The 24,400-nt window shown below is 39.6% G+C and overlaps 1 protein-coding gene across 1 annotated transcript in view; it reads right to left on the reverse strand.

Moving 5' to 3' along the window:
• The window catches only part of LOC122559110, a 52,015-nt gene that overhangs the window by 16,575 nt on the left and 11,040 nt on the right, over window positions 1-24,400 (reverse strand). The window contains exon 6 of the mRNA XM_043708419.1: window positions 1,989-2,177. Coding sequence (XP_043564354.1) covers window positions 1,989-2,177 — 189 coding nt within the window. The remainder of the gene's footprint in view (window positions 1-1,988; window positions 2,178-24,400) is intronic.

The following is a 24,400-nucleotide window of genomic DNA, read 5'->3' on the forward strand; positions in this document are numbered from 1 at the left end:
CTCCTAATCCAAACCTCCAACTCACCCTCAATGCCATACCTCCGTATTTTTTGCAGTAGTCTACCATGGGGAACCTTATCAAACGCCTTACTAAAATCCATATACACCACATCTACTGCTTTCCCCTCGTCCACCTCCTTAGTCACCTTCTGATTAATTTCGTCCCTCAGGAGTTGTTCCCAATAGTTTCACCACCACTGAGGTTAGACTGACAGGCCTGTAGTTTCCTGCTCTATCCCTAGCTCCCTTCTTGTACAACAGTACATCGGCTGTCCTCCAGTTCTCCAACATCTCTCCTGTGGCCAGAAAGGAATTGAATTTTTTTTTAAAAACAAGTGCCCCAGCTATTTCCTCCCTTGTCTCATTGAACAAGCTGGGATACATTTCATCCAGCCCAGGAGATTTATCTACTTTTAAGTCTGCCAGACCACTCAGAACTTCCTGTCTTGGCTAATTTCTTTAGTTATATCAAAGACCTCTCCCCAGTTTCTGTACTCATATAGCCCCTTACCAGTCAGCACAGACAAAAGGTATTCATTTGGAACCCTACCTACATCTTTTGGTTCCAGGCACAAATTACCACTGTGGTCCTATGTGGTAATAAATACAACCACTTACTCTTTTACCTTTAATGTGCCTGTAAAATGGCCAAGAACTTCCCATTATTTTACCTACCAGTATCGTTTCATCTCATGGTTTAACTCTCCTTTTTAAGATCCCTCTGTATGAAGGTGGAACATGATCTTCACAGGATTGTGGTGTGGTCACTCCCACCAAGTGATACACAGATGCACCTTCACAATTGAAGATAAGTTCAAATATATTTATTCCTCATGCTGGTTTGTACTACTAAGCTACTTTTTGTAAAGAACAACAAAATCCCCCTGATAAACTTCTTCCAAGAAATGCAGAACATGGAGGAGAAGATTGACAGTAGCAAGTAGTAATCAGAAGGCATCATTACATCAGGTTAAACATAGGCAATGGGAATCCATGAGGTATGAAACCATTCCATCTCTGGTGGACCTTTCCTGTCACAGGAGAAAGGGTTTGAGAAGCAAGGAATGCCGCCTATGATCTGCAAGCATGATTACATCATTGCTGTTGTTTGACTGTTCAATGGGACAGCATTCTGAACATTAGCACTAGTTGGGAGAAGAGAAATGAGTTATGTGTGCTTATTTTTGGTGATCTTATCCACATCCAATTTACGTCAGATTGGCCTTTGATTTTATTCTTACGACATTACTTTGTAGCCATATTAGAAGACATTTAGGGAGACAGTGCATTAGATCAGGAGTCACGTACAAGTTATTTGAAAAGGGCAGATTTCTTTACTTGAAGGTCATTAATAAACAGTTTGGTTTCTCTAACAATACAACAGCTCCACAAAAACCACTCAGAATACCAGATTTTTATTCCATATTTGACATATAAATAGAACTTATATTCACTGATTGGAACTTACGCTGCCGAGTTATTCAGCCAGGCCTCAGGAATATTAACCCAGAACATATCCATTACCCATTAAGTACAAGAAACATTACTAAGACTTTGGATAACAACACACTTGTAAATGGTGTTATGAAAATCATTACTCCCAAAATGATGCTGGAATAGAAAACAAAATATAAAACTTATTTTCCACCTCCTCTCACACACAATTCTCAGTGATTAATATTGTGAATCACATCAACAATTCTCTATTCATTGAACTTTTCCAAACAACTTCACCATTCCTCCATTATTAGGTTGAACCAGTAAATTGAACAGATCGAAAACTACCTAATGTCCGAATGCAGATGAGTGAATAAGATCCATCTTGAAACTCTAGAGAGACAGAAGCCCATTTTTTTTTTACAACTAAAATATAATTTGTATCAAATTGTCAAGATTGAATGATCAAATACTCCACGTGCTGTTAACTTAATGAAAATTCTATCACAATCAAATAACTGGTTTTAAGAGTGAATATTACAATGATTTACCTTGAGCTTGACATGAAGACCTCCTTTTGATCCCATCATAATGGGCGAACCATTTGTTGTTATCATAGCCATAGACTGTAGACAGATTTGGTGCTCAACATAGAATTTCTTAATGGATTTGTAAAGGGAGAGAGCATCAGCTTTACCATCCAGATACAGCAGCTTTATAAATTTCACCTGTAGCTCAGTCTGCATAAAAATAAATACAACCACTTACCCACAAGGACACGTGTACCATTCTTTTAAACAAAACACACAAGACAGTGCAAAAACCTTGCTTACACCTTCTGTATACTGAAAAAAATTGGGCATTAAAGAATAGAAAAGTCACTACCATCATTTCGAGATGAAAAGTTAAAGACTAGAAAATAATCAATTTGGGAAAGATAGTTTGTTCGGCCTCCCAGAAAGAAAAGTGAAATATTGTCAGGATCCAACATCTGAAATTAATTATACTTCAGTGGATAAATTTTAATGTAAGCGATTTTTTTCAATGGAGAACTTAGCAGCTCAAGGAAGGCAGCAGTAGAGATACTAACTCAGCAGGTTGGGCGAGGTATCAGCATAGACTGCCAAGCCCCACTCCTTGTGAGATACTGTTTACAGATATTCAGAACAGCGCCATTCCGACAACTGGGAACTTGAGGGGAGACCTCTCTGGGCCTTCACTCCCCTCAACCCCTCTTCCTGCGTTCTCAATCCCATTTCCCATTGCCTCATGTTCCTCTTACCAGGCCTCTCTTCCTGCTGTACCTTCTCATGTCTTTTCTTCATTCCCTGTCCTAGGTCCCCCACTGAACCCCATTTCAATGTTACATTTCTTCTTTCTGCATGTGTTGGGCCGCCTTTGCATATGACATCATCAAAATTTTATACGGTGACGTAGAGGGTCTGCACGTACAGTTGCAGGTGTCAGCAGGTACTGCCCAATTTTAATTCTGTCGAAATCAGCCTTAAGCAGGACTTTTAACAAGACCTCCAGTCAAAAGCAATTGGGTGTAATCGAACAGCAGCTGAAACTAGATCCACATTGAATCAGGTTTGCCTTCGGTGCATATAAACTAACCAACTTGTCACGAGTGTATGAGCTACAATATTGTGCTTGAGGTAAGTAATTTAGTGCAACAGGAGGGGAAAGGAAAGTAGTGCTCAATTGCTTTCATTGTTAAAGCCTCAGGAATTAATTCTTACTCCAACACAGAAGAAATGGGACAAGTTAGATTGGGGGTAGGCAAGGGAGGGTCTTAAAAATAAAAATGTAAATAGAATTGTTGTTGTCTTTTCCCTAGGATGGGGTAATTTAATATTGGGGCACTTTTTTTTTTAAGGTGAGATGAGAGAGATTTGAAAAGGTCATGAGGAGCAAATTTTTTTTTTGAGGGTGGTTTGTGTGTGGAATGATCTTCCTGAGGAAGTGGTTGATGTGGATACAATTACAACATTTAAAAAATATTTGGTACATTTGAGTATTTGAACAGGAAAGGTTTGGAGGGATATGGGCCAGGAGTAGGTGGGTGGGACTGGTTTAGTTTGGGATTATGTTTGGCCTTGTTGCACCGAAGAATGTGTTTCCATGCTGAATGACTCAACATCAGGGGATTGATACCATTCCCTGTAAACAGCACAAGTCCAGAGGACTTCGTTGTCTGCCTGATGTCAGAACTCATGATGTCTGTTCAGCGCAAGGGAATCTCGAGTGGGAGAAAAGAATCAGTCACATAGGTCCTAACAACAAAGGGGGAGACTCCGCACAGTTAGTATAAAGAGATAGGTGCCAAATTATAAAGAACAAAGGGCATAATTTCTAGAGTATTACCTAAAGCATTGCATATTTGCTTGGGGCAAATCAGATTAGAGAGATGAATGCGACTCAGACTGGTGTAGGACACATGGGTCCTGGTTCAGGGGACACTGGCACCAGTATTGAGTTAAATGGGATCTGTATCGATGGGACGATCTGAACTTAAACTGTGATAGGGCCATACTTCCCCAGTTATGCAGCTGGCAAGTGTAAGGTCTTTCAGTAAATAATGGGATCAAAGGATCAAATTTGGGAAGATGTGATAAATCAAAGCCAAGGCTAAAGAGAAAGCTATCAATATAGGAAATAATAATCAGATCATGACAACAAGGAATAGAGAGTATAAAAAACTAAACAAACAGGATTAGAACTTATTAAAATGATAAAACTAAAGTGTTCAAAATATAAACGATAAATTGAATATGCAAACAGAAATATACAAGTACAATCAAATAGACATTACAGAGACTGGATGTAGGATAAAATAGCTTGGGTCCTAATTATTGAAGAGTCCAGGACATTTAGGAAGGGTAAGGGACTTGGAAAAGTGGTCCTATTAATGCATGATTGTATTAGTACAATAGAGAGAGATGACTCAAGTTTAGGAAACCAAGCTGTGCAAACAGTTTGGGTACAAATAAGCCATGATAAAGACAAGAAGTCCCTTATTGGAGAGGTGTAGAGGGCCCTAACAGTAAACACACAGTGGAGTAGAGCATAAAGGAAGTAGCACAGAGTATGTCAGAAAGGCAAAGCAATAATCATAGGAGACTTTAATCTATACAGAGACAAATATACAGGCAAAGGGAGCCAAAATGACAACTTAATGGAACCTTCTTGGAATAGGTTATTAGAATACCACATTCCACAGAGTCGATCAAAAAACAGGCTATACTAGAATTGATATTGTCCAACCAGATAGGATAATAAAAGTAGGATGAGATACATAACATTAATGGTCTCACAGTAAAGTCACCTGCAGGTTGTGATGACCATAATATGATTGAATATTCAGAGTGCGGCAGATAATTTTCTTTTTAAAAAGCAATCAGGAGGACATGAAAACAAAGCTGACAAACTGCAAAATTATATTAAAGAACAAATCAATACACATGGAGTAGCAGACATTTAAGGGAATGTTTCGAAAAACACAGAATAGATGCATTCAAATGAATAAGAAAAAAATCTAAGGGACAGGCTCAATCTGTGAAAAAAGGTTGTAGCAAACAAAAAAGAGCACAATTGAGCAAAGACAGCTGGCAGGCTAGAATATTGTTTAAAAAAAACTGAAGACAATAAAAAAATAATAAGAAGGGAAAAATTAGAGTACAAGGACAGTATGCTAGAAATTAAAATCAGATAGTAAGAATTTCTAGAAATATACAGAGTGTTAACAAAATTTTTTGATTCCAGAGAAAGTGAAACAGCAGATGAATTGAATAGGTATCGGACATTGATCTTCACTATAGAGGATACAAGCAACATCCCAGAAGCAAAGATAAATCAGGAAATAGAAGAGAGGGAAGAAATCAGGAAAACCCACAGCCAGCGTGATGGAACACAGGCATCTTGGTGCCCATGTCCATAGATCCCTCAAAGTTGCCACCCAAGTTGATAGGATTGTTACGGTAGCATATGATGCGTTGGCTTTCATTAACAGGGTATTGAGTTTAAAGAGCCATGAGGTTATGCTACAGCTCTATAAAGCCCTGGTTAGGCCACTTTTGGAATACTGTGCTTAGTTCTGTTCGCCTCATTATAGGAAGGATGCAGAGAGAGGGTACAGAGATTTACCAGGATGTTGCCTGGACCGGAGGGCATGTCATAAGAAGAAAGATGGAGGGAGCTAGGGCTTTTCTCAATGGAGCGAAGAAAGACGAGAGGTCACTTGGTAGAGGTATACAAGACGATGAGAAGCATAAATAGAATGGATAGCCAAAGACTTTCCCCAGGATGGAAGTGGCTATTACAAGGAGGCATAATTTTAAGGTGATTAGAGGAAGATTTAAGGGAGATGACAGAGGTATGGTCTTTACACAGAGTGGTGGGGTGTGGAATATATTGCTAGCAGTGGTAGTAGAGTCAGATATATTAGGGACATTTAAAAGACTCTTGGATAGGTACTTACATGATAGTAAAATGAAGGGTATGTGGGTTAGTAGGAGAAAGGTTGGCACAACATCGAGGGCCAAAGTGGTGGTCGAGTGAATCATTAGAACTGCAGACTAACAAGTGCCCAGGTTCTGGTGAACCTCAATTTAGGATCTTACAAGAAGTAACTAGTGAGATAGTTGATACATTGGTTTTATTTTTCCAAACTTCCCTTTATTCAGAGACAGTGTCATTAGATGGGATGATAACGAGTCTAACTCCTTTATTCAAAAAGGAAAAGAGATATAAAGCAGGAAACTACAAGCTTAACATCTGACATAGGGAAAATGTTAAAAATGCAAAAAAATTTACAAGACAAATATGCTCAAGATACTCAGACAAAATCAGCATGGTTTTGTGAAAAATAAATCATATTTGGCTTACTGGTAGGCTCAGAGTTAGAGTTCAGAGGTAGTAACACATGCTGAAGGTAAAGGGAAACTAATGAATACACTGTACTTGGATTTCCAGAAGGCATTTGTTATCAGGTGCCACATCAAAGGTTATTGCAAAAATTAAAGATTCATGACATAGTAAATTAGCACAAATTGAAGACTGACTGGCCAACAGGAAGTTGGACAAGAGGAACAAATAGGTCTTCATCAGGTTTGTAAGATGCAACGAGTGGTATGTCATAGTAATCGGAGGACCTCAATTGATTAAAATTTATAAAATGACTCAGATAAAGGCACAGAAGGTAGGTTGCCAAATTTGATGATGATACAAAACTAAATAGGAAGGTAACCTGTGAAGTCATAAAGAGAATGCAGAAATTTGTAGGTAAGTTGAATGAACAAAGATCTGGCAAATGGAGCATAACATTAGAAAATGAGTCATACAGTCAAAGAGAAACAGACCCTTTGGTCTAACTTGTCCATGCTGATCAGATACGCTAAACTGATTTAGTCCCATTTGCTAGAATTGAACCTTTCCTATTCATGTATACATCGAGATGCCTTTCAAAATGTTGTTATTGTACCAAACTATGCCACTTCCTCTGGAGGGCCATACCATACACGTACCACCCTGTGCGTGAAAATGTTGCCCCTCAGGTTCCTTTCGAATCTTCCCCCTCTCACCTAGTTTAGTTTTGGACTTCCCAACCTCAGGGAAAATACAGTGGCTATCCACCATGCTCATGATTTTAAAAACCTCCCTAAAGGAACTCTCCCCCGCTCCCCAGCCTCCAAGGAAAATAGCCCCAATTTAATCAGCCTTTCCCTATAGCTTAACCCCCCTCCAACACTGGCAACAACCTTGTAAATCTTTTCTGAATCATTTCAAGTTTCACAACATAACTTCACCACCACCCTGTCTACTACCTGCAAGCCAATGTTGTATCCAAATGGCTAGCTCTCCCAGGATCCCATATGATCTAACCTTGCTAACCAATCTACCATGCAGAAACTTGTCAACTGCCTTGCTGAAGTCCAAATAGACAATGCCCACCAGTCTGCCTTTACCAAACTTCATCACTTCTTCAAAAAAAAACTTAATCCAGTTAGAGAGACCAAATTTACCATGCACAAAACCATGTTGACTATCCCTCATCAATCCCTACCTCTCCAAATACATGTAAATCCAGTCCCTCAGAATTGCCTCCAACAACACTGCCATCAAGCTCACCAATCTATCATTCCCTGGCTATAGGACAAACAGGAAGACAGCTAACAATCTGCATACATGAACATCAACTGGCCACGAAACGACACGACCAGCTATCCTTAGTAGCCACACACACAGACAACAAGCAACATGAATTCGACTGGGACAACACTACTATCATAGGGCAAGCCAGACAGAGAACAGCCAGGGAATTCCTAGAGGCATGGCATTCATCCACAAACTCCATCAACAAACACATCGACCTGGACCCAATATACCAACCACTACAGCGGACAGCTGAAACTGACAACCGGAAGCGGCAGGGACAGACCACTATAAACACCGGAGGAAACATCAAAGAAGCGCTTCGCAGGAGGCTCCCAAGCACTGATGATGTCGCCTAGCCAGGGGACGAAACGTTTGCAACAAAAACTTCCAGCTCGGCGAACAGAACCACAACAACGAGCACCCAAGCTACAAATCTTCGCACAAACTTTGAATGATACAAGTATTCTCAGCAAGGGGCTTAGCAATCACTTCTCTCGCTTCTCACAAAGCTCTGGGAAGAAAATGTGAAACTGTCCATATTGGCACGAAACAAATTATCTTGAAGATTGCAGGGCTCTTAGAAGAGGATATCCTGGTGAATGAATCAGAAGTGATCAGCATGCAAGCACTGCAAGTAATTAAGAAAACTAATAAAACATTTATTACATGGGGAATTATATGCATATGATGGGAGGTTATCCTTTAGTTATACTGGGCATTGGTGAGACTACAACTAAAGTATTGCTTTTGGTTCTGATTCACTTATTTAAGGAATGAGGTAAATGCAGTGAAAACAATTCAGAGAATGTTTACCAGGCTAATATTGGAAATGAGGCAGTTGACCTAAGGAAAAAGTTTAAACAGGTGAGATGTCACTGGTGTATGCAATGGAATTTGAACGTCAAGGTGGATGCAGAGACAGTATTTCCTTTTCTGTAAGAATCTAGAAAGAAGGTGTTGTCCACTTAAGACAGAGATGAAGGAGAATCTTTTCTCCAAGGGGAGAACTTCTTTGGAACTCCCTTCCTGTAAAGATGGAACAGTGCCCATTTTTAAGGCATAAGCAGATGCTCATAAACGGGAGGTGGTAGGATATCAAGGTTAGGCAAGAACGTGGATTTAAATTTAGAATCATATCAACAATCTTTTTTGTGAAGCAGGCTCAATGGGTATAACAGCCTCTTCCTGCTCCTAATTCATTTGTTTAAACTTCTATTGTTCAAACTCCTTAAACGATGCACACTTGTGAAAAATCTGGTTGACTGAATTTGAGGCTGTCCTGGGAACTGATAGAAGTTTTCACAGTGGGTGGGTTCCACTCCTAATATAACGTGGTTTGAAACTGGTTGGAGGACAAATAAGGGAATAATTCAGTCTGACTACAGTATCTCAAATTATTCAGTCAATCCAAAACATTTGCAGACTGCTCTGACGGTCAGGGATGTTCAGCATCACACAGATGGTCTGACAGTAAATTCCTCCATTCTTGCTTGGACTCCGAGTTGAGTTGTAAGAAAAGGTGTTCCTTGGAGTCACCTGTACTTACAAAGAAGGAATCATCATTGAGTGTACTCCATTCAATGCACTCCTCCCTTTTCATAAAATGATGATGCTCAAATCTGAGTCTCAAATGTAGGGTCTCTTGCTCTCTCTCTCCTTGTTAACTGAGAAAAGTGACTCAAGCAGTGTCATTGCAAATGCCAGGTTAACCAAATACAAACTGCTGTCAGATTGCTAATTGAGAGCAATTAGCAATTATGTAAGTCATGGAACATAATATAAAGGGGGATTTGGGTGGAACAAAAAGGACAAAACAAATGAACAGACTTTAAAGGCTCTTCCGCACAGAACAGACTGAAAATAACTATTAAACTATCTTATTTACATCACCTCCCAGCCATTAGTTCAAAATTCTAAACAAGACCAGTCTGAATGGTGTAAGTTGACCTTAGTTCTAGAGGAAACTAGTGACAGAGTGAGGGGTATTCATACTTAGCTTACTTCTACAAATATATTTAACTGTAAATTAGAAAACAACAAGTCTTTTTCTTCTTCTCTTCTCTCAGTTTTAACTTGAAGACCAAAGGTTAGAGATCTCAGCTTTGAAAGGGGAAAAGGTCTGGGGAGCATTTAATACAGTAACATCCCCTGTCCATTTACCAAATGAATTCAGTTCCATATTTTTCGGTCAATTCAAGTCTCCACTCAAAATTATTCATCTACTGTCGGTCAATTGTTCAATTTTATGGATAAAGGTAAAGTTGCTATTGTCTTACCAGACCATAGGGCTGCTGTCTCATTTGAAAGACAACTTGTGGTGGTTTAACCTGAGTGCCACCATGCCTCAAGGGAGAAGGAGAGTCCTTCATGGTAACCTCACTCATGCAAAAATTGAACCCACGCTGTTGGTGTCATTCTGCATTACAAACCAGTCATCCAGCAAGCTGATCTAAATGTACAGAATTGATCGGAGCAAACTATGCAGACGCTGAAATCTATAGCGAAAACAAAAATAATGCTGAAGATCACAACGGGTCAGGCAGCATCCATGGAGAGGAAGCAAGCTAACATTTGAAGTCTAGATAACTCTTCATCAGAGCTCTAGCACGTTTTGTTTTGTTTTCATTACAGAATTGACAGTTGAAAATAACATGGATGCCAAGCAGTAAGCATCCTAACTGGAAAATGTTTAACAAATCCAAAGTAATGTCTGATTGTGAATGTAGTCCAACACCAAAAATACGAGTGTTACACCTTTAACCTACACCATTTGTTACAGTTCCAAGTGAGAGTTATTTAAAATAGCTGATTAACTTATCAATTGAGGGGTAGAAGTCTCCAAATTGGGGAAAAAATAACTTGAAAGCAAACCTCCAGATTTCTCACAAGAGATTCCACTATCTTACTTGTACATCTGTGTCAAGAATACATGCCTGCGTGGGATAATACTCCAGTCAAAAGAAAACAGAAAAATGAACTGTTTCTTTGGGGCAGAGGTCAAGTATCTCCAGTAACATTGGGCACAAATAAAAAATTGTGCACCAGCATATGGTCATTATAGTTTTGTACAAGATCAGTCACAGCTCAATTAATGCTTGTTAACCAATTTTATCAAAGTCTGAATATCTATTAAATAAAAGCACAAGTACAGTTACATTTATTAACAATTAGCACTTTGCCAGAGAAAATTAAAGGAATAATTGGGGCAAGGGGTGAACTTGGTACAAATTTAGCAGCTAAAGTATTTCCAATAAATTTTGTCAGACTCTCAGCCAGATAAAGGAACATCTACATCTTTCATCAATCCCTCTGTAGCTAAATTGTGGCAAAGATGGAAAAAATAATGAAAGACTTTAATCACAGCAACTTTCTAGCTGAAGAAAACAAGCACAAGGCTATAAGAAGGAAAAATAGATTTGAGGGCGTCTGTACTGAATTTTCAAAGCACGCAAAGCAAGATGCTTTACTAAAGCACACGTAATGCATACAGCAGTAAGAAATGATGCTGGAGAGCGAGAGCGATTACTACAGTATGTGAAGTGAATTCAACACTCAAGGGAAGTAAGAAATCACAATTGTAAAAGTCACCTCAAGTTTAAATTAAAAGGCAGACAAAATGAAATAGCCTTAAGTTCACAAGCAGAGGGCAAGACTAACCAAAGATATCATAAAACAATCTGTTTTGTGCAAAAACAGATCCAGAAAATGCTGAAACATTAAGAGTCAAATCCAACTTAATACAAACTGGGACCTGCAGAAGCAACTGACAAGAAAAACTCAAGTAGTAAATATGTTAGATCTAGTAACCAGGAACTGAATTTCCAAGTTTGTGTCCTTAGGGAAGTTAACTAAAGCAATCGAAAGCAAAGAGTTAATTTAAAAAAAAGCTTCGTCTTTTGTCTGTTATCTAAGTTTCAGCTAGAAGACTGGGGCTGTCAGTTCAGTTCCAGGGTAAGAAAGCAAAGATAGCACTTCCAGCATAAAGCATTTAGGCAAAGGCACAAGCTGCCTTTGTTTGCTCAAATTCAAGTAACACTACAGATCTCCCAACACACATACCTGTCAAAATGCTTTCACCATCAAATTAACAAGCTAAAACTTTAGATAGTGATTCTTCAGAGAATAAGTACCAACATCACTTCATAGGTGACAGATTCTTTGCACCATCACCAGCTTAACAGTGCCTTTGACAATTTGGTCAAAATGATCGTTTGGTCAGTAATTCTCCTGAAAGCCAAACATGCAAATTCCAGTAGGCAAGGAGTAGGACGCAAAGCATATCAATCAGATTTTGCTGTGACGAAATGGCAGCGCTCAGTATTCTTAAAAAGAAAGCATCCACAGATTCTAAATAGATTTTGCTGATAACTTAGAGGTTTCTAGATGTTCATTGGAAAATGAAGGACAAGTTATCTTGTGCAAATGAGGAAAAAGTTTTAAAAACATATTTATCATGAAATATATTCTGAGAAGCAAAGACCCCTACCGAAAAAAGTGTTCCATTAAAGAACAACAATCCATTTAAAAAAGCTGCAATGCTGAGAGGAGGAGTAAAGTGGAGAATGAAGATAGTTTCAGAGATCAGCAAATCAAGACGAAAAGAACAAGGAGGAGAACAACAGAGAATAAACTGAAATGCTTTTACATTTCTTGCAAGGACGTTTTTAAACAGGAGGAGTCTCACAGGAGATGTCAGAATCTCCTTGGAGGCTGAATCAGGAGAAATCAGAATGGGAAGAAAGGAAGGCAGGGACAGTTAAATATAAAGGCCTCCTCTTCAGAACCATCAGTACCAAGTCTTCAGTCAAATTGATTCACTCCATATGATAGCAAAAATGGTTTAATATTGGACCAAGGCTCAAATGCTTATTTTAAAACAAAACAGGATCTTCTTTACATTTTCTTAAGAGCTAGTTTTTGACCTTCAGGAGTTACTCTTCAATCATTCTTCCCAACTCAAGTTATTGACTAATCCAAAATTTACATTTAACAACTAATTCCGCATTGATATTGATTTCACATCAATCTCTGCTTGCAGAAGTGTTCCAAATTCTACAACCGTTCCTCGTGTTTCCTAATTTCAATCCTAAAAGTTCATTTTTAGATTTCGCACCCTGGTGCTAGATTATGTTCAATTATTTGAACGTTTATTTCATTAAATTTCCTTCATTACAACAGTGACTAGACTTACAAAACATTTCACTGATTTGGGACACTTTAGGATATCCCAAGGTCATTAAAAAAACTACAAAATGGCAAGTTATTGGCATTTTAGTATGTCAAAAATGGTTGCCCACTTGTCTCCAACAACCACTGTACCTCAAATAATTCACTACAGATTAAACACTTTGGTAACAAATGAAAATCTTTATGAAATAACACTATTCAGTCTGAAGTTATCCATTTCACACAGTCTGTATTACAATTCTCTTTCTCCTCTCGCCCACTCCCTCCCAACCTGCTGCCCCTACCCACCCCCACATCCAATACTTCTGGCATTAATCTGCAGACTCACTACCTCAGTGACTTTATGTTTTCTTGGCACCCAGTTAGTTCAGTATTTGCTCAAGTTTAAAACATTTCCCACTGCCCTAGCCTCCACAGCAGGTTCCTTTCATTTGATCCCTCAATGTATTTCTCTAAAATCAATTTGCAAACTCTGAAAGGTTGGTGTGGGTGGAACAGTTCAGGAGCGCTGGCAGCAGTATTGGGGTAAAAGGAAACGGTTCCAGTAAATGCGTTTCATTTGAACCATGCTGGAACCAGCAACCTGGCAAATCTCGTTGGGACGCCACAGTAGCTCAGTGGTTAGCATTGCTGCCTCTCAGTGTCACTGACCAGGTTAAATTCCACCGTTGGGCCACTGTCTACGCAGGGTTTGCACATTTCTTCCTGTCTGCATGGGTTTCCTCTAGTTTTCTCCCACAGTCCAAAATGGTGGATTGGTCATGTTAAATTACCCACAGTGTCCAGGGATGTGTAGGTTAGGTGGATTAGCCATGGGATTCCTGAAGAAGGGCTCATGCCCGAAATGTCAATTCTCCTGCTGATTCCTGAAGAAGGGCTCATGCCCGAAACGTCGATTCTTCTGCTCCTGAGATGCTGCCTGACCTGCTGCGCTTTTCCAGCAACACATTTTCAGCTCTGATCTCCAGCATCTGCAGTCCTCACTTTCTCCTAGCCATGGGAAATGCAGGGTTATAAGAGATAGGGTGGGGTGGGGTGGGTGAGTCTGGCTCGGATGGTTTTCAGAGAATTATTTTGGACCAAATGGCCTGCTTCCACACTGTAGGATACTATGAAAGCAAATAACCAGGGCTGTAAAGAGAGTTTTCAATTAAGTGGGACAGAGGTGGTTTTGGAGAGGCAGAAGGATATCATGGCACTGCAAGGCAGTGATTAGATAATAGAGAGTGGGCGAGTGGAAGGATCAGAGTATACAAACATTACAGAACTGTGGGGATTGTGTAGATTCTCCTGTGTGGAAACAGGCACATCAGCCCAACAAGTCCACACTGACCCTCCTAAGAGTAACCCACCCAGACTCATTCCCCTGCCCTATATTTACCCCTGACAAATGCACCTAACCTACACATCCCTGAACACTGTGGACAATTTAGCATGGCCAATACACCTAACCTGCACACCTTTGGACTGTGGGAGGAAACCGGAGCACCTGGAGGAAACCCACGCAGACACGGGGAGAACGTGCAAACTCCACACAGACATCACGCAAGACTGAATTTGAACCCGGGTCCCTGGCGCGGTGAAGCCGCAGTGCTAACCACTGAGCCATCGTGCTGCCCAGTAACCATTAGGATCAAAAAGGGTGGAAAAAAATAAGGCAACAAAATTAATAGCACTTAAAATATAAATAGTACTTCAGAATAAATCAATTAGCAGCATAAATAGAGGTGAATGGGTATAATCTTACAGCCATTACAGTCATATGGTTACAAGGAGATCAAAGCTGGAGCCAAATATTCAAGGTTGGGGTTTACACAAGGACAGGCAGCAAGGAAAGGAGGGGTTGGTGGGGTAGCATTGTTAGTAAGGGATGGGAAATAGTACAATCAGAAAATGCAGAATTCACAAAGTTGGAGGTAAGAAAGGGGAAGAACTCACAAGCAGGAATAGTTTGCAGGCCCCCGATCAGTCACTAAACAGAAGCAGAGAATAAAACAGAAGATAATAAGGATCTGTTAGAAAAGGGCTATACATTAATTATGGATGACTTTCACCTTCATATAGATTGGGAAAATCAAATTGGCAGGAACTAAGAATTCAAAGTGTATGCAAGAGAGAGTTTCCTACTCCCCTACTATAAAACAATATATTGAGAATTCAGTCAAGGTTTGAAGCTGGCATCTGAATCTATTTCGGATCTGGCAATGTACAATAGCACAGATTTAATAATCGCAGAGTAATGGATCCCCGAGGAAACACTCACCAAAATATGATAGAATTTAGCAGTTTCAGAGTAATAAGCTTGGTTCAGAAACAATTGTGCTAAACTTAAATAAGGTTAGCTACAGACAGATGATGAAAGAGTTAGCTGGAGTGGATTGAGAAATGAGTACAGCAGCAAAGACAGTTGATAAACAATGAAAAGTATTGGAAGAAATATTTGTGACATTAAGCAAAAATGTATCCCACCGAGAAAGGAGGATTCTAACAAAGTAATGTGTCAACCATGGAAGTTAAATTGCAAGGAGAAAAAATACAATATGGCAAAGATTATTGGTAAGCCAGAGGATTGTAGAAATCAACAAAAGAAAACAAAGCAAAAAGTAAACTTTGAAGGTAAGCTATCAAATAACAGAAGGATAACAGAAGCTTCATTAAATACAGGTATCCCCCACCTTTTGAACATTCGCTTTACGCAATTTCACTTTTACAAAAGAGCTACATTTGTATCTATTTTCACAAGTCCAAAGAGGATTTTCACTTTTACAAAAAATGGCAAATCCCATATAAATCACGCACTTTTGTTTTACACCATTTTTGGCTTGCGAAACGTTTCCTGGGAACGCTTTACTTTTGGATAGTGGGAGCTTTTTGGTATACCAAAGAGAACATTGGCTCTCTGACAAATGAGTCTGCAGAATTAATAATGTGGAACCATTAAATAGCAGGGGTTGAAAAAAAACTTTGCATCAGTCTTCACAGAAACGTGTGCGTATGCATGTGGCAGGTTAGCAGTTGGGTGCTGGGGGATAAATACAATAACTATCATTAGAGGAAAGGTACGAGGGAAATCATTGGGACTAAAGGTGATTAGCCCCTTGGACCTTATGGGTTAGCCTGGGATATTAAAGGAAAGAGCTACATAGGTAGTATGGATACACTGGTACCAAACTTCCAAGAATCCGTAGATTCAGAAGTTTCAAAGGATTGGAAAACTGCAATGTTACATCCGTATTCAAAGAGAGGGAGAAGACAGGTAAAGACAAACAAGTTAGCTTAAAATCTGTAACTGAGGAAATGCTATAAGAGATAAGGGCAGAGCATTTAAAATTACACAATGTAATCAAGCAGAATCATCATGACATCAAGAGGAGAAAATCAAGCCTAACAAATGTATTAGATTCTTTGAGGTGGTAACAAGCAAGATAGGTAAGGGGGGGGGGGGGGGGGAAACAGGCAGATTCGATATATTTGAATTTCCAAAAAGGTGTCTGATAAAGGTACTGCAAATAAGGCAACATAATAACTTAAGAACCTTCAGATTTTCTTGAGGTAATATATTAATATATAGAAAGGATTGGCTAACTAATAGAAGTCAGTTGGGACAAGGGAAGCATTTTCAGAATGTTAACATGTAACTAGTGGAGCACCTCAGATCAGTGCCAAGGCCACAATTATTTACAAAATATACTAATGACTTAAGATGAGGGAAGTGAATGTACTACTGCCACGTTTGTAGATAACACAAGAGGTAGGAGGATGTTTGCTTAGGATGACAGAATCTGCCAAGGAAAGTTAACAGATTAAGTGAGTGAGCAAAAACTTGGTAGATGAAATTCAAATGAGGGGAATGTGAAGTTATGTCCTTAAAAGAGTTGATTATTTAAATGGAAAAAGAATGCAAAAAAGTTGCAACACAGGCCTGGGGGTCCTCAAGCTGAAGTAACAAAAAGCTACTGAAGCTAGGTAATATGTAAGGGAAATGAAATGTTGGCTTTATTTCAAAGGGACATCTCATTAAAACTATAAAAGGGACGAGTCAGACCAAAAGGAGACCCTTTTATTCCTTTACTTATTCACAGGATAAGAGAGTCTCTGGATAGACCAGCCCTAACTGCCTAAATGGCAGTTAAAAGTCAATCACATTGCTGTGGGTCTGGAGTCACAAGCAGCCATTACTAGATAAGGATGGCAGCTTCCTCCCCTAAAGTACATCAGTGAAGCAGATGGAGTTTTCTAACAATCAACAATAAATTCAAGGTCATATTTCGATTTTTAATTCCAAACATTTATTGAATTCAAATTCCACCATCTGCCGTGGTGGGATTTGAACCCAGGTCCCCAAAACATTGTTGATCGCTGGATCAACAGTCTAGCGATTACACCACTAGACCGTTGCCTCTCCTATGCAAGGAAAGGTATACAGGCATTTGAGGCAGTCCAAAGAAGGCTCATTAGGTTGACCCTGGGCGTGGACTTTAGAAAATTAACAGAAGATGTCACAAGAGTCTCAGGGCACTTGACAGAATTAATGCAGAAAGGGTGTTTCTTCTTGTGAGTGTGTCTTGGTGCAGAGGGCATAAACTCGGAATAAGGGGTCACTCATAAGAGATAGATGGAGGGTCTGAACCTGGGAATTCTTAACAGCCCAGCTTTAGCCCTTTGTAGTTAAAAATATTAAAGGCTGAATTAGATTTTTAAAAATCAAGACTTTCAAGGGTGGTGAGAAAAAAGCAAGGAAGTGAAGTTTAGGATCAGATCAGTCATTGAATGGCCAGACAAACTCAATGGGCTGAATGACCTGAATCATAGAATCCCTACAACGTGGAAGCAGACCATTTGACCAGAGTCCACACTGACCCTTTGAAGAGCTTATACAATGTGCTGCAGCTTTGTTCAGAGTTCAGTTACCCAAAGAGATTGTTGTCTTTGCACTTAGTCTCAAAGTCTTCACCTATCACAGACTATTTGTTTTTACTGGTTTCCATCCTTCCCTATTTCAACCACTTAAAACCTACTTTTAACATTTTTCTCTTCTGGTCAAAGTTTAGTTTGGACTTCTTTCCGTAGATGCAGTCAGGTATGCTGAGCAATTCCAGCATTTTCTATTATTATTTCATTTTGCCTTCCTAATGGCTCATTCACTTTTAGTGCTCGAAGCCAACTCCTTTGAACACCAACATTTTTTACTTTCTTATACTTAAAAAGAAAAGCTACTTTTCTGTTTTTCCTGCAAGTAACCCAATTTCAACACAATCTACACCATCTTCTCATCAGTTCTTCCCCGATCAGAACCTTAAGTATTAAAATCAGAAAATAGCACTTCACTCCCCCTCTACAAATTTTATCCCCCAAATTCCTAATTTACACATTAACAGTAAATTCAAATTAGAGTCTTTGCACTATTTCAGCAGATTTTCCTTTCACGCCATACTCAAGTTACATATGCTTCCCTTATGGTCAATAACAGGCAGTTTCGGCAAGTAACATTAAAGTATTTACATTAACCAGGTGCTGATCACCATCATAATCAATTCCTTCATTGACTGCAGTACGTGCAAGATCTCCTGCCTGATCTGCGACAGCAGACTGCACACCATCTCATGGAGGGTCAGTCTACGATCTAACTCATGCTGACTAAAGAGTTGGCCCAAAACAAAGTTTCTGAGAGGACAAGAGCGATTTCAAAAATTAGCTGCAAATAAAATTGGATGACTAAAAAAAAAACACCATTTTATTAAGGATCAGTAAGTGACAGTCTTCCACCTTGGGAAAAACAGAGTTTTCATCTCGGCGGTCAGAGTTAAATATCACCTGATGTTTCTACCAATGCCCCTCCAAACAGCCAGCTTCTGGAACTCACAGCTATTAGCAACGCCCTTCCAGAAGCTAGTGTCAATACCCACCATCTTCCAAGATGCTTCATCCCCTCGTGAGAGGGGTTTGGCGACGCAGGAGGTCTGGACCCAGTCCAGTCATAGAGTCATAGGGACGAATACCATGGAAACAGACCTTTTGGTCCAACCTGTCCATGCCGACCAGGTATCCCAACCCAATCTAGTCCCACCTACCAGCATCTGGCCTGTATCCCTCCAAACCTTTCCTATTCATATACACATCCAGATGGCTTTTAAATGTTGCAATTATACCAGCCTCCACCACCTTCTCTGGCAGCTCATTCTATACACATACCACTTTGTGAGAAAAATTTGCCCCCCTCACCCTAAACTTATGCCCTCTAGTTCTGGACTCCCCCATCCCAGGGAACAGACTTTGTCTATTTATCCAATCCATGCCCCATATGATTTTATAACCTCTAAAAGGTCACCCCTCAGCCTCCGACGCTTCAGGGAAAACAGCCCCAGCCTATTCAACGTCTCCCGATAGCTCAAATCCTCCAACCCTGGCAACATCCTTCTAAATCTTTCCTGAACCCTTTCAAGTTTCACAATATCTTTCCGATAGGAAGGAGACCAGAATTGCATGCAATATTGCAAAAGTGGGGGAATCACCTTCCTGAAGAATTTAGTCTAATGATCACTAAATGGCTATCAAAGAAACTGCTGCTTAGTAATAAGTGTTTGTCGATAGAATTAGCATGTGCCAGGAGCTTCAGATTGGTGACCTTGTCCTGCCAAAAGATAGTTACGATATGTCTGAAACAGCAAAAAGTGCCACTGTTCGCCCTTCCCAGTATACTGCTGAGCATAAATTTTCCATGTCTTCCATCATAGAGGATAGCACTGTAGACACAGACTTGGTAGGCTCTCAGATTGGGGTTCTCAGGCAGGTTGAGGTTATTCATCACAATCTGACCAAGTTTGGATAGGACATAATTGCAGCTTTCACAATTTGCATCAAGTTTGACATCAAATGATATATTACTAGTAGACTATGGAACCAGTTTATGAGAAGTTATCAAGGTCTAATATCACATTGCATGCTGCCATTTATCAGCATTGACAACATCTTGGAATATGACATTTGCCTTCCTGATGTTCATGGTCAAATTAAACTATTTTAGTACTGTTGGTGTCAGTATTGTCAGCACATGCCAAGTTTCCGATGGAGACCATTGTACCACACAGGTTGATGTGATGCCCATGGTGTTAATCAAAGAGTTAATAAATTTCTTGCTTTTCAGCCTAGACTGCTGACGAGTAGCGATGGGAAAAGGAGAGTTTGACAGGCAGGTTTCTCTCTACAGGAGCTATTGGCTACTACTCTGCTGTGTCTCCAGGTAATGACACATTCAAACTACAAGGTCAGGAAGCAATTACCAAAAGTATATCCCTCCTCTGCTCAAATTTAAAACTTGTAGATGAATAAGGAAATAGCAAAACATACCATGTAGAAACCAGCATTATGAGGAAAAAGAGAAATTTATAACCTGGTTTTCTAGCACAAAAGGTTCCATGAACCTTGCACAGAATGTAGCCTGTGCTAAAAATTCATGGACACTCATGTAACTCAGAACATCAACTCTTGAACTGTAAGACCTGACCAGAATACTACACATCAATAGCCACTGAGAACTATTATGACAAAGGACCAAGACTGAATACAGACAACCACAACAAAGTTTAAAATGGTTTCTGAAAGACCTGAGCAGAGAAGGATATTGCATACAGTTTGCTTCTATATCAATGAAGTCCAACAAGTTTGTTTGAGACTGCAAGCCTTCGGAGCCCCCGCTTCTTCTAGTGAGAGAGAATGCATCAGACACACAATTTAAGATCAAAAGTGTCATACAGCTTATGGGAATATATTGAACAAACCCGGATGGCTAATAAGTCTTTAAATCTTTTACTTATAAAGTCTGTGTCTGATGTATTCTCTCACTGGCTGCCTGGGGAAGGAACCGGTATCTGAAAGCTTTCAGTTTCAAATAAACCTGTTGGACTACAACCCAACGTTGAGAGGTTTTTGACTTTGTCCACCCCAGTCCAACACCAGCACCTCCACATCAGTGAGGAGGGACACATATCATTCTGAAGAATGAACTCATGATTGCAACAGGTAAACAAACAAACATAGCAGCCAAAGATGAAGGTGACAAAAACAAATGCCAGAGCATTAAGTAAAATCACACCAGCATTCAAGGACCAAAGGGAATCAACCACCGCAGCTACAAACCCCATTATACTCTAAACAATAAAATATATCCAACTCATCTTGAAAACTACCATCAATTCAGTGACGTTCAGGGAAGGTGGAAGACTGTAGATGTGGAAGTACTCCAGCTGCTTTTTGAAGTGAGCTTGGATTTACTAACTTGAATTGTTATGAGAACTCTACAGGACAGTCTCCTAGGCCACAGCAGCTTCCATGACCTTCCTTCAAAAAGTCAGGAGTGTGGATGTTCACCAATGATTACAGAGTTTCATCTACAATTCTTTAGATAATGAAGCAGTCAACACCCATATATGACACTTGGACAAGAGTCAGGTTTGGGCTAATTACTTATAGTCAACATTGATGCAAGTCCCAGGCAATACAAAATTCCAAGAAGAGAGTCTCACCACCTCCTCTGGAGATTCAACTGCATTATGAAGAAATATCCCACCGTTGAGTGTTAGCAGCAACCAATAACATTACTCAACCAGCTGGATAAATGCTGCAGCAAAGCTTCACAACAAAAACTGAAGTAAATCGAGGGAATACACACAACCACCTTCTCAAGACAAATGGGGATAGACAATAAATGCTAGTGTTACTATACACCACCAGAACCCCATAATAATCAAAGTTTAAGATTGTGGCCCCTTCTTCCATTAAGCATCTCAATCAGATGATCCTTCTACCTCCTAAAACAAGAAAATATATAGTTTATGTAACTTATCAGAATGCAATCCTTTCAGACAAAAAAAACCCTTTTACAGCCAATGTAATATTTCTAAAGTGTAGCCACTGTTGTACATAGAGAAATGCTGTACATAAATGTCCACAAGCAGTGACCAAAGAATCTTTTGTGATGTTGATTGAGAGTTACACATTGATCAGGTTATTAGGATAACTCCCCTATTCTTCTCTGAAAGAATGCCATGGGATGTTTTACATATAGTAAGGTAGCCAGATGAAACCTTGATTTAACACCTTACCTAAAAGGCAATATATTCAATGGCGCAGCACTCCCTCAGTACTGCACTTAGAGTTCTATATTAGAAAGTGGAACCCTGCATCAGAGGCAAGTGTGCTACTAGATGCAGTTCAGATGCTAAAGTGAAGCACTACGCACATCCACTGCAAATTACACAATCCACAAATGATATTTGCTTCCCAGATGGGGTCTATTCAAGGTACATATAACTGTCACTTCCTCCCTTTTATATTCCAATCACTTAGAAAAGTATCAACATTTCAGCAGCTATTTTGGCACCTCCGGGTATATTCCTTTACATGTGATTAGTTAGTGGCTAAAGGAAAACCACTTCACTATAAGATCCCACTCTCCACTTTCCATCCAATATCCAACCCATGTCATAACGCAGTCTCCAATTCCAATCATTTTTTGTGTTCACTAACAATGCTTTCTGAACAATTTCTAGCATTCTGTACTAAATATCAACAGATAGTCCCCTATCCTCCAAGCAAATTAAACTCTCAAAAACCTCATTTGGATTATCTCACTCTTGGGCTATTTTTTTTCCCCTCACAGCATCCAACCGAATCCTGGTTTTGATCAATACTTGTTTGAAAGATCGCATACAACAGATTTCAATAAATCCAATATTCAGGTTAAGTGGAAGATTGAGTGCCCCGCCCCTCAAGAAGTTCAATAGTATTTACTCCCAAATACTACGGATTCAGGTTCCACAGGGGAATGGGATGCAAAATGGAGTAGACTGATCGTAAAAAGAAAGTGGTACGAAGTACCAGTCTAGTTGGTCCAAATGACATTCAAAGCATTCAGATTGTTGGACAAAGTCAACACTCCTGGAATGGGGAAAATACAAATATGAAGGGAAGCTGGGACAACTATAATGCTAGCAAATATTTCATGTGCATAAAACCAAGAAGGAATAAACAGTAGAAGGAAGCAATTGTTTACAATGGTTGAAGAACAAGGAACTCTAAATATAAGATTAAATAGGAGAGTTTAACAGATGTCAGAGATAAGTCTTCTCATTGTTGCCAGGTTATATAAATCAGTTCCAGCTAGAGTTAAGACAGTAACTGCCAAAGTTTATATATGAATGGAGATAGGAGGGTGATAGGTGCAAACCTTAGTGGGCAACTGTAATTTAGACAACTTTCTCAAGTAGAAAACAAAAACTACACAGTCCAGTCAAGCCAAATGGTCGGCTGTTGTGTTGCAACTTCGTTATATTGCTTTAATGTCACCACATGATTAGAACTTCAAGCCTGTATTTGGGATGCAATATGACAGGTAGAGCTAGGTGAATAAATCAACACAACGTATCTTATAACCAAAAAGTTAATCCCACCTGCTATGAGCAAAGAAGCCAAGACATAGGCTACAAACCACCAGATCAAAATCTGACGTGACAATCTTAAACACAAGTACTTGGTGGAATATTTGAATGCATCACAACTTGAGGCCAGCTTGCTGACGACTAATAAAAAAGATAGAACATTATTGGATAATGACAAAACAAAAACCTAATTTTTTTTTAAAAACACTTACAATTAACTAGAATAACTGAAAGAAATGTGTTGCAGTGCAGACCGTTCCAATTAACGTTTACGAGGGAAATATTTACCCAGGCTGGGAAAAAAAGAACTGGTGCTTCAAGGTGTGGCCACACACAGGAGCCAGAATTGTCGCTTGGGAATGGATCCAAGGTTGTGATGGTAACCGTCTTAAAGAGAGATGTCCTGTTGCGATTTTTTTTTCCCCCAAAGAATACGGGCCAGTGTCAGCCTGCTCCAATGGTGTTGAAGCATGCAATTTGAGGAAGAAATACTCGAACATAGCAGGAAGAACGTCTTGTCTCAGCGAAAAATGTATGGAATGGTCTGCCAGGGAGAGGAGCAGAGGCAAAAACATTAGGATGGTTCACAATACACAATCAGATGTGGTGATGGAGGAGTTAACGTAACAGAAGTAAGCATATGAGTGAGATCAAGGCAACTGGAACTTCTTCATCGCTTGCATTCTTCTGTCAAACCATAAGCATAATTTCACTGGATAAAAAAGTGCCCAGTCAAATTGGAAAAAATTGTGAAATTGCATAGATATTTGATAAGGTCTGTGGTTTTCTGTAAAACAAATCCGCAACCTTACCCACAGTATCTGAAGGGGTAATGAGTAACAGAAGGCAAATCAATTTAAACTGTGACAGTTTACCACCCACCACCCACATAGGAAGGAGGAGAAAGCTACTGCAGCAAGTTATGTGTGAAGTTAAAGGGTACTGTAATGACGATGGAAATAAATTTGTCAGATTTAGATATTTTTAAATCAACCTACTTAAATATTTTATTACATGTCTGGGGGAGGTGGACTTGACCCAAAGCTCTGGCCCAGAGATTAGAGGCATAATATTCATATTGATTGTAGTGGGGATATTAAACAGGTCATGTTGATCCTAAACATCAATAAAACTGTTGGAAATAGGTGTGTGCGGGGGGGAAAGAAAGAGAGAGAGAGAGAGAG

The sequence above is a fragment of the Chiloscyllium plagiosum genome, chromosome 18 (genome assembly GCF_004010195.1).
Source record: "Chiloscyllium plagiosum isolate BGI_BamShark_2017 chromosome 18, ASM401019v2, whole genome shotgun sequence".
Lineage (NCBI taxonomy): Eukaryota > Metazoa > Chordata > Chondrichthyes > Orectolobiformes > Hemiscylliidae > Chiloscyllium > Chiloscyllium plagiosum.